Raw genomic sequence first — 12,090 nt, 5'->3', positions numbered from 1 at the left:
ATATTCTAAGGAGATGATCATTTCATCTGCAAACAATGATGGTTTTATCTCCTCTCTTTCCATTCTTTTAATTCACCTTTTTTTCGTTTCTTTTATGTAGAGTCTGAGACTCTCAGTACTGTGAAAAATGAAAGTGTATGTACTTGTCTTGTTCCTAATCCTAGAGAATGCCTTTAAACTTTCTTCATTAAATATTCACTGTAGGTCTTTTCCTATATGGATTTTATAAAGCTAAGGAAGTCTATCTAGGCTAACAGTCTATTTTTTTTTTTTTATGGCTAAGTGTTAAACTGTTTCACCCTTTTAAAAATATCTATTGAGATCATGTGATCTTTAAGTTTTTTTAGTTTTTTTATGTTGAATCACTTTTATATTCTTGGAACAAACCCCACTGATTTTGATATATTATTTTACAAATACACTGTTGGATTTTGTGAGCTAATATCATATCTAGGAATTTTGCATATATGCTTAAATGAAATGGACCTATAATAATTCTTTTTTTAAAAATTTATTTATTTTTGGCTGCGTTGGGTCTTTGTTGCTGCACGCAGGCTTTCTCTAGTTGCGGCGAGTGGGGGCTACGCTTCGCTGCGGCACACAGGCTTTTCACTGCGGTGGCTTCTCTTGTTGCAGAGCACAGGCTCTAGGTGCGTGGGCTTCAGTAGTTGTGGCACACAGGCTCAGTAGTTGTGGCTTGCGGGATTAGTTGCTCCGTGGCATGTGGGATTTTCCCGGACCAGGGCTTGAACCCATGTCCCCTGCATTGGCAGGTGGATTCTTAACCACTGTGCCACCAGGGAAGCCCTATTTCTCTCTTATTCTATTGTCTTTATCAGGTTTGGGAATCAAGATTATACTTGCTTCATGAAATGAACTCCCCTCACTTCCCATTTTATTGAACCTATTTTGGATAGGAATTATTTGTTCCTTAAAACTTTGGTAGAATTTACCTCCTAAAACAACTGGGTTTAGGAATTTGGGGATGGGACATCTTTGACAACTATTTCAATTTCTTTAAAATTTATTGGCCTATTTGAGTTTTGTTTTTTGTGCTGACTTTACCAATACGCAGTTTTTTGAGACTTTCAATTTTGTATTGGTTCACAATACTCTTCTATTATTTTGTTTTGTGTCTCTAGTTACTTTTTCTCTTTCATACTATATTTATCTGCATCTTTTTCTTAACCAGTCTGATGGAATTCTGTCTTACTCTATTTCTCTTCTCCATACCACTTAGCTTTCCTTTTGTATTGTCTACTTATTTCTTCTTTCCTGCAGCCCCCATTCTGATCTCCTAGGTCACTAACAAGTTCTTCAGCTATATTCATCCTGCATCCTGTTTTTCTTACAACCATATTATTTTCATACCCAATATTTCCACTTGGTTTTTCATGACTTCTTGTCCCTGCATCAAGAAGGGACAAGCTAGCATCTTCCTGTATCACCTTGAGAGTATTATGCTCAATTTAAATTCTTGCTCCATCAGTTCCAGGTGGTACATATCACCTATTGTCTTTACTAAGAGCTGCACTCCTTAGGAGTCTAGTAATTTTACTTTGAGAGCTCATGATCATTTGGAGGTACAGAGAATGGGATGATGGGCAGCCTTGTGTCCTTTGCAGGGACTTCGAAAAGACAGAAGCTTAAGCTTTGGAGCAGAGAGTTCCAGGCAACACAGAACCAACACTGATAATTTCCTTTTCCTACTAAGTCATTAGGCAACTCCTGTGGACAGGGATTCACCATTAATTTGTTAGATTCAAAGCAACAGCACTTGGTCAACAGTCCTGTAATTCACCAGGCTACAGGGTTTGGATGTAGAGGAGTGAAGGGATGAGCGGGGGTGGCTCAGCCCTTTCCTGTTTTCATCAACATCTCACTGCAGCACAGCTGAGGCCCTGTTTTGATAATACCACAGACACTGACCACCTGACCTACTGCTACCAATTCCAGTGACAAAAGATAAGGAGTTGGACATCTCAAGGCAATGTAATGGGGAGGCAGGAGCAGAATTTAAAAGTTTTCCTCCCTTCCACTCTCCTTCTGACCAGCCATGCTCCAGGCTAGTGTAACTAACTCCCCACCAGACAGATTTGTGAGACTGGAAGCCAAACTTCTTTGGGCAAAGTGGAGTGAAGGTGAGTAAAACGAAGGTGAGAGTATAGCCTGCTTTTTGGATGGCAGCTGAAAGGAGGCGTAGAGCTCAGGATAAGGCATTATTTAGGGAGATACCATGATTATAAATGGAAGGGAAATATGTAAAAGAAGACAGAGGTACAAGCCACAGGAGAAAGAGGAGATATATAATGGAGTAAAATACATCCGGAAAGAGGTAAGTGGAATTGGGGTCAGTATGATAGGTGCACAAGTTGGCCTTGAAGAGGAAGATACCTCATCCCCTGATGATGCAGAAGAGAAGACACAGGTGAGTATAAATAACAGGAAGTTTGGAGGTACAGAGCTGGAAAGCTGAGGCTTACTATGCACTTTACAAGATCGAAAGGAAGTGTCTGTCCTTAAATAACCTTCAACTTAGGTGTCATTTAAACTTAAGATCAAGTTCCTATTATAGCCTGATCTGGAAAGAGAACATTGTTCAAGATTGAATCAAGTTTTCATTTTTTTGTGTGTGGAATTAGCTACGACTGTCTCTGATTGAGATCGTCCTTATCTATTGTAATTCACACTCAAAATAGAATGAAATAAAAATGGAGAGAAAAGATGGATGACTCATTGACAAAGAGACTGTGGATCAAGGAGAAGTTCTGCTCATTTGGGTCACAAAAGACCTCATGGCATTGCAAATCATTCGGCACTCGTAATATTAACCCCAATATAAGGGACAGAAGGCCAAAAGCAGAGGGCAGCAGGACAGAAGGCCAACAGTTGTTTTAGACAGAGTAACACATACTAACGCTTTCCAGAATTAAACGAAGATCAATCAGGAAGGATGTTAGAGGAATGCAGACCCAGAACTAATTTTAGAGGAGAGAGACCTAAGTGTCCTTAAATGTCTCCATGCTTTGGAGTTGACAGAACCCTCGTCCTTTGGTCACTAAAGCTGTGGGTAAACAGTGGGTGCAGAGGTCCCAGGAGTGTTGAAAGCACTGCCATCGGGCTGCCTCTGGTGTACAAGGGTGCACCTCGTCTCTTCATTTGACTATTCATTTAGTTGGTTAGTGACCTGAGTTATGCCGAGAGCTACTGAGCAACTGCACCACACTCTTGTCCTCTGTCCTAAGCTGACAGAAGGTACACACAGAGCTTGAAAGCTCTGTCAGACATAAGCAAATCACGCCTTTACTTGCCTCTTCTAATCAATAATCCCTGTTAACTCCTGCTTGTTATGTTTCCAAACCAGCTTTGGATACATGGGGATGAATCTGTCAACATTGTCATGAGCTGACTAATTGACATGAACACAAATTATATAGTGCGGGGTTCTTATCTTGAGGGGCTAGCGAGTTGGTGGGAGAGAAGTTGGGGCAAACGTACTAGAAATCCTCATCCAGATCAGATGTGGAAATAGCCAAAGTGAATTTGTATGACTTACGTAGTACTTAAAAGAGAATATGGTTTTAGTACTTTCTGGCACATACATTATATAGAATAAGGCTAATGGTGTGGCAAGGAGATGTGAAAGACATCTTATTCAATATATTGACAAGAACATGCTGATAAAAATAGTTTAAAATTAGCATTTCAATTGTATCATACTCGGTGATAGAATCAAAGTAATTTATGGTTATCAGAAAACAATGATCTTCTTAGGTAATTTAAATAGTTCATTGACCCTCTGAAAAATACTCACAGCTTTTCTCTCTATATAGTGCAAAAATAAATTTTTGGGGGGGAGGGTTTTTTGTGTGTGTGTTTTTTTTTACATTTATTTATTTATTTATTAATTTTTTGGCTGTGTTGGGTCTTCATTGCTGTGCGAGGGCTTTCTCTAGTTACGGCGAGCGGGGGCCACTCTTCATCGCGGTGCACAGGCCTCTCACTGTCGTGGCCTCTCTTGTTGCGGAGCACAAGCTCCAGACGCGCAGGCTCAGTAGTTGTGGCGCAAGGGCTTAGTTGCTCCGTGGCATGTGGGATCTTCCCAATCCAGGGCTCGAACCCGTGTCCCCTGCATTGGCAGGTGGATTCTCAACCACTGCGCCACCAGGGAAGCCCAAAAATAAATTTTAATTTGATCCTATCCAGGTAATCACAGATGCTAAATCAGGGTAGCTCAAGCAATGAGTTTTTACTGTATATACACATATTGCCTTACAAACTAATAAAAAAAAAACTTTACAGATTTATATGATTTTCGCAAATATTTTAAATAAAAAGACAATAGGTCATTCTCTTTGTTTTAGAGCCGGAAATCGTATCTATCAATTTGTCCCTAAATCATCAGGTGAAATCATCAGAAGCAGAAATGGTCACAGAGGTTTTACTTTCAGGCCTAAGTCCCAGAGTCCAAGCCACACTGTCCAAATAGGCTGGACAGAAATTCTTCAATTCTTTAATTTTGTTTTATCATTTTTAAGGTGAGGGCCCTGTTTCCTTTAGTATACAAATTACCTCCTGCAAAGTGTTGTCAGTGCTTATGGGAGTGCAAAATTTCAGGTCTATTACTTAGCTACTGTAGTCTGAATTCATGGTAACATATAATACTCAAAAAATTTAGAATCAAATTTATAAGGAAGCTCAAAAAACTTTTATGAGGGGCTTCCCTGGTGGCGCAGTGGTTAAGAATCTGCCTGCCAATGCAAGGGACACAGGTTCGTGCCCTGGCCCGGGAAGATCCCACATGCCACGGAGCAACTAAGCCCGTGTGCCACAACTACTGAGCCTGCGCTCTAGAGCCCGCAAGCCACAACTACTGAGCCCACGTGCCACAACTACTGAAGCCTGCGCGCCTAGAGCCCATGCTCCGCAACAAGAGAAGCCACGACAATGAGAAGCCCGCGCACTGCAACGAAGAGTAGCCCCTGCTCACCGCAACTAGAGAAAGCCTGCGCACAGCAACGAAGACCCAACACGCCAAAAAATAAATAAATAAATTTATAAAAAAAAAAAAAACTTTTATGAGAGTACACTGCTAAGTTATCCTGGAAATATTATATGAAATTATTCATTAACAAAAAGAATTTTCATCAACTGTGCAGTTTATATACTCATTTCTGTGCACACACATGTCCTTCAGTAGAACAGATTTCACTTATTTATTATTTATCGCTACACTCTGACAATGAAGTGCTAAATTAAAATGCCACCCAGATGGCAAACACATCCTAATGACGTAAGGATGGCCACAGTGCAACTTCTCTACTCAAAGAAAGCAAGCAGCGTGGCCCTCTGGGAAAGCATCTCTGTCCTGTTCAACTGAGACTTTGAAAATGAAAGCACTGGGGGTTAGACCTGGGAACCTGGCAACCAGAGGGCCCAGAGAGATCATCACTGCACAAAGCCTCTGCCTGTTCATTCCATGCTACCTTTTGTTTAGGGCACCTCCACGTTTTGAGATTCAAAAGAAGCTTAGGTACCAAATTTACGTAAAAGATCTCATGTCAAGGCAAGCTCTAAGGAGTGGTCTCCCTCCTCTTTTATGGTAAGTCACAATATGTTGTGTAGTTTTCAGGAGAAGACAGGGACTGTTATTAGATGTTTTATAGTTGTTCTTGTCCATAAAAAATTCCGTGAATTAAAGAATGGGTTCTTCTTTAAAAGTAACAGCTAATTTGCATCAACAAGGTATGTGATTTAAGAAAAACACAATGAGAAAAATAAAGTTTCAGTATCATTTTGAACCTTGGATTATAAATAAAAATGATCTTGGGGCTTCCCTGGTGGCACAGTGGTTGAGAATCTGCCTGCCGATGCAGGGGACACGGGTTCAAGCCCTGGTCTGGGAAGATCCCACATGCCACGGAGCAACTAAGCCCTTGCGCCACAACTACTGAGCCTGCACGTCTGGAGCCTGTGCTCCGCAACAAGAGAGGTCGCGACAGTGAGAGGCCCACGCACCGCGATGAAGAGTGGCCCCCGCTCACCACAACTAGAGAAAGCCCTCGCACAGAAACGAAGACCCAACACAGCTAAAAATAATAAAAAATAAATAAATTTATAAAAAAAAATGATCTTTCTATTACATAAAAAGTTAGGGATAAAATTAAACCAAAGAAGAAAACTAGCTGATTTCACAACAGTGTAAACCTCAAACTTTTCTTTAAATTAAAAAAAAAATCGCTTTCTAGAAGTTTCAAGTTCTTAAAATGGGCTATCTGTTTTCATAAAACACACGCGAATAATTCCCAAGAAGGAAAGAAGGCATTTAGAGAGAGGTCATCTGTTTCATTTCATCTATCACAGAGCTGTAACATTCCTTTACTCTGCAAATTTGTGCTGCCAATGGAGAATCTGAAGAATTCCCAAGGGGGGACAAGAACCGTGAGTCAAACTGAGCAACGCGCTGCATTATAGAAACAACTGAAACAGTTTAGATTATTAACTATTATCAATACAGCTGCTGTCTGTAACTTCTGGCTTCTGTGATCCAGAGTTAGTGCCTCCTCACTCCCACCCTACACCATTATAAAGGGCATGAAATTCTGGTTTCATTTTTCCAACCTTGTTATTTTTTAGCGGTCAGTGTTTGCTCTATATTGTTAATTGTTCAGTGATTGGTTTGAATGATCTACTGCAAGCCAGCCTGCCAGCTTACAGATGTTCTCTCTGCTGTAAACAGCCTGATCACTCTCTGGGCCATTAACTCAATCGTTCATTCAATAAAGTATTTATCGAGTAACACCGCACCAGGCACTTTTCTTGGCACTGGAGATACAGCAGTTTTGAAATACATAAGCCCTGCCCTTGTGGGGCTAACATTGTAGGACAATAGTTGGATGAAAGAACTATCTTATGTGTCAGATCAAATGGGCTATGGAGAAAAATAAAGCAGGGAAAGGGAAGAGACATTCGGGGTGGGGGAGGCTGCACATTTTAATCACGTTCAACACCCAACACTTAACATGTGTCCGGGAAAATAAAGAGAGTCAGTTTCTGGAGTTCAGCTCTTAGCCTTCCAACCAGACACCTGTGTTGTCCAATTCAGCAGCCACTAGCCACATGTGGTGGATGAGTACTTGAAATGGGGCTACTTCTAATGGAGATGTGCTGCGAGAGGGAGATGCCCACTGGATTTCAAAGACATAGGAAAAAAATAATGTAAAACATCTCAATAGTTGTGTATACTGAATACATTTTAAAATGATATTTGGGGTATATTGGGTTAAATAAGCTATATGCATAAAATTAATTTCACCTATTTCTTTTTACCTCTTTAATGTGACTACAAATTTTTTTTGTTACATATATGGCTTTCATCATATTTCTATGTGCAGCACTATTCCAGACTCCTATTTAAATGTCCGTGAATTTTAACTGAGTGTAAATTGAACTATGCAAGCTTGCCAAGAATGGGGAGGAAGGAACATATAGGAAAATAAGAAGATATCTTAATAGGTAGACAGTGGGTTCTAATCTCCCACTTACTAGCTATGTGACCAGAGACTGGCTGGTAGATAATAACCTCTCTGCTTTGGGTTACTAAAAAAGGAATAATAATAGTAGTATTTACTGTAAAGGCTTGTTGTAAAGAATAAACAGATACATGTAAAGTGCTTAGAATAGTGACTGGCATGTAAGTGTTTGCTCCTATTATTAAATAAATATTATTTTTGGAAAAAGAGACCCTACCAATATTAACCCTTGGCTTTTGTGATGTGTGTGAGGGGTTTATCAGAAAATGCCATGACTTTGGATCAGACAGCCTTGGAGGCAGGGTAGCCAGGGGGAGAGCATGGAGAGCCCTCTGGTGTCTGAGGAACATGGGTGCGAATCTCAGGTCTGTTGAATTTTAATAGCAGCACAACCTTGTGCCAGTTACCGCCTTTTTCTGAAGTCTTAGTTACCTCTTCTGTAAAATATCTGTTTTTTGTTTGTTTGTTTTGTTTTTTATTTTATTTTATTTTATTTTCTAACATCTTTACTGGAGTATAATTGCTTTACAATGGTGTGTTAGTTTCTGCTTTATAACAAAGTGAATCAGTTATACATATACATATGTTCCCATATCTCTTCCCTGTTGCATCTCCCTCCCTCCCACCCTCCCTATCCCCCGCCTCTAGGTGGTCACAAAGCACAGAGCTGATCTCCCTGTGCTATGCAGTTGCTTCCCACTGGCTATCTATTTTACGTTTGGTAGTGTATATATGTCCATGCCACTCTCTCACTTTGTCACATCTTATCCTTCCCCCTTCCCATATCCTCAAGTCCATTCTCTAGTAGGTCTGTGTCTTTGAAGAGTTGTTTAAGGAACTACTGAAGCAGTGTAAATGAAAAACCTCTGGAGCAACAGGCAGGTCAATAGACGACAACATGATGACAAACCTTGAGCCAAATTGTACTCTTCTCTATGTGGAACAAACTAACTGAGGATGATGATTATAATGCTCAAGAGAGTACTGTTTCAAAGTCTTATCAAGCATTTAAGCTCTTACACATGCAACTGATACTCTCATTTTTACTCACTTTTAAAAGCACCTCCAAGAACATTCACTAGGTAACCTTGTTAACTGGCAACCAAATACAACTAAAGGAATATAACTACATTTCTTAAAAACCTCTCTTCTGTTACTTCAGAACAGTCTTCAATGGAGGCTAGCTTTCCCTTCGATTCACTTAAATTACTGAGGCTATACTGATTTTGTTCTCTTTTCTATACAAGCATTTGACTTTTAAAAAGTATTTTTCCCAGAGTCTGCAGCCTAGACAGTTGAGCAATGGTACGGTGTTAAACACAAGTGAAGGGAAGACTTTCGTCTGGTTGGAAGTGCTGTACACAGCAGACAGCAACTGTCACAAGCAGGGCAACTGCCTCCGCTCCATCCTCGTCATGGCGTGTGGTGACCCCTTCCTATTTCACAGGGGCAGGAGCGTCGTCTCTGTAGGTTGGGGATCAGGACACCTGACTCCAGTCCCAGCTGGCTGACTTATTTACTCTATGGCAAGTGGGAAAACCACTAACAACCCTAGACTTCTTGTTTGAAAATTATACAAAAACTATTTTTACCACAGAAATGTGGGAGATAAGATGCTATACGAGGTTTTGAAAAAGTCTGTTAAAGATCACGGGACTGCTGCTATCACAGCGGGCTGTCATAAGAGGGGATGGTAATATTTTTTTCTAATTCATCTTTTCTGAAGTGCACTTCAGCAATCATTGTAGGTGTGTTCTTTCCCCTTTTCCTGGCTCTGAGTGTTTTGTTCCTGACACATTCTGAGGTCAAATACTGGAAAAGAAGTGAAGGTTGGAAAAAAGAAATAGCATCCTTAATGGAAGACTTCAGTTAAAAACAACCCAAGCAAACTTGTCTATAAGACTGCATGCAAAATTTGACTAAGATGAGAAAACTCGGATTAGAAAGGTTCATCACTTGTCTCTCATGCCACTGATTTCAAATGGAACTTAACTAATGGACCTCTTGTCTCTCTCCAACTACTAAGTACCTACTTTGTGTCATGGGCACAGCGCTGGGTGCTGGAGATACAACAGTGAACAAGTTCAGTAGAGACCCTGCCTGCAAGAGGCTGAAGCGGAGATGGACAGGATGAATACATAATGGCCCATTAATTAAATTAATTACAACTGTGAGAAGTGGCGTGCGCTCGCACACACACAAAAGTAACAAAATCTTTAAAAACTCAGGAGACCCAGAGAAGAACTCTTTCCTAGCAATTTCTTGAGAATGGGATTTTATAACCTCTGCTCATTCCTATGATTAACAACTTTCAAAGTTAAGAGCTGCTTACTTTTTACTTAATAGCGTTTATGCATTTTTACTCTCAGGTTATCTTCCAAGAGTGATAAAAGAAAGATGGTCCTCTTTTCTAGTTGTAAGAGTCCTTCAAATATTGGCAACAGCTTCCAAATAAGATTAGTGTACGTGGTTAAAACCTAATGCATAACATTAATACAGCCTCAGGTGTTTTGCTTTGAATTCATATCAAAAAAACATTGCTGAACTTTTGCAGAGATAAATGGCCTGTATTTTCCCTACAAAGCATTAGCAACAGTTCCAATAAAATCAAAGTCTTTTCAGTATCTTAGTCAAAGCGATCTAACAGGAGCCCTGAAAAGGAAAGAGCTATTCATCCATATCAAAACACAACACCGCCACATTAGAAATAATGGCACATGCATGCACAAACATTAATTACCTGTTTCCTTTTCTGCTGGGCCTAAAACATAAGAGAAGAGAATTTAGGAGAAAAACAAACTCTACCCGTGTTGCTCACTCACGTAACGTAAAAGACCAATCAAGCAAAGAAGAGTAGCCCATTTCCTATTTCTAACTTAAAGTCGACTTTGTTCTTGGTCTGAGCCTGAGCATAAAACACAAAGCGCTTTATTTTTTAAGATACAAAAAAAAGGGGGAGAAGGGAGAAAAGGAAAAGGATAAAAGTTTTTCTTATCTAATAAGTATGCATTTTATTTTTTTTTGAAAAGAGACTGCTCAGCAGTCTTACCTGACTAGATTTCTAGGATCCTTTTTCTAGAATGTTCTCACACTGGACTCGAGATAAGAGAGGGGGTGACTCCAGAAAGGAAGAGATGGGAGAGTTCCCTGCTCACTCTCCATTGGGTACTCTTTTAGGCTTTTCTCTAACACAGACTTGTTTTTGTGTGTGATCCAGAAGAATAACTATTCCTTTCTGATCACTATTGTTAACGTGTTTATCTAGCTGATTAATGAGAGGAGCCCATGGCTGTGTACAAGTAAAAGAAAGTTCTTCATTTGTCCATATTAAAATGCATTCTACAACTAGAAAATAAATACAGAGATAAAACAAAAAATATACTGCATATCTTTTCAGTATTGTTGGATAGGTAATGGTCAAAAATAACTAAAATAGTTAAGACCAAAAGGATTCTCATAGTTTTTTGGACAGCATTCATAATATTTAGATAAAACAATATTGTGTTTACTCAGGTTGTCTACAATTTTTTTCTCTTTGCCAGATTTGGAAGGTTTTAATATGTCTATTTTTATATCAATTCTTTCAATCCGTGTTCACAACACCCAATATTCCCAAAACATGAAAATTGTTTGAAGGAGTATTCAAAATGTGAAAACCAATCTGTTTATCTTCCACTTTCCCCAAATGACCTAATATTCATTGCTTCTGCTTTAACACAACATGATATCATAATTAATGATGTTAAACTGGTATCTAAGGAGGTTTCATGTTGTTACTCTCATGATATAATATTGGTTGCTATAGTGATGGGATGGCTTTTTTGTTAATCACTCAGGAGGCTGGTTATCACGTGCTTGTTAGAAAGCTTGATCAGATTTGGAGAGAAAAAAGGATATAACACAGCCAATTATAATCATCTTTTTCAATGTCCCAATTTTGATGAATCTATCATAGTATCAACTAATTAATAAATTTATAATTCATTAAATACAATTTTATATTAAAAATTACTAAATTTTTTCTAACAGATGATTTACTTTTTATTTTTAGAGATAAGTATTAACACTATAAACTTTTTTCCTCCCTAAGTTAATGCTACATGTATTACACAAGCTAGTTTTATGATAATTAAAGAACCTGAGGTCATTTCTATTACTTTTAATTATATCAGTCAAAGGATTGTCAGATAAAAGCTGATTGTGTGACTTTGCCACAAATTTCAATCTATGTATTTCTAAGTTATCTTAAACCTTAAATGAATAAAATGAATAATTATCCTTAATGAATAAAACCTGAAGAAAGAGAAAAAATGCACAGTCCTCTCAAGAGATCTAATCTTACAAATGCATCAATATATTGTAAGCAATTAAAAGTTGCAGGAAGTTCTATCAGTTTATTTCAGCCCTCACGATAATCAACAAGTTTCCTCTTTCTCTGAGAGATGCTACAGAGCCAAAAATAAAATTAAATAATACTACACTGTTACTGATCAGGAGAGAATACACTGCCCATAGTTTAAATGTTAGACACTTACTGTAATGTCAAAAAATACAACCC

General features: G+C 38.9%; 1 protein-coding gene across 14 annotated transcripts in view; it reads right to left on the bottom strand.

The window, feature by feature from the left end:
• The window catches only part of CADPS2 (calcium dependent secretion activator 2), a 545,377-nt gene that overhangs the window by 114,330 nt on the left and 418,957 nt on the right, over positions 1-12,090 (bottom strand). For 10 of the 14 annotated variants that reach the window (XM_057549848.1, XM_057549852.1, XM_057549849.1 and 7 more), the window contains exon 17: positions 10,273-10,293. The exons of the other annotated variants lie outside the window; for them this stretch is intronic. In XM_057549848.1, the coding sequence (XP_057405831.1) occupies positions 10,273-10,293 (21 nt within the window). The remainder of the gene's footprint in view (positions 1-10,272; positions 10,294-12,090) is intronic. 14 annotated transcript variants of the gene reach the window in all.

The sequence above is a fragment of the Balaenoptera acutorostrata genome, chromosome 7 (assembly GCF_949987535.1).
Source record: "Balaenoptera acutorostrata chromosome 7, mBalAcu1.1, whole genome shotgun sequence".
NCBI lineage: Eukaryota > Metazoa > Chordata > Mammalia > Artiodactyla > Balaenopteridae > Balaenoptera > Balaenoptera acutorostrata.
Note: the sequence above shows the minus strand (reverse complement) of the source record. Positions and strands in the feature narration are given on the sequence as shown.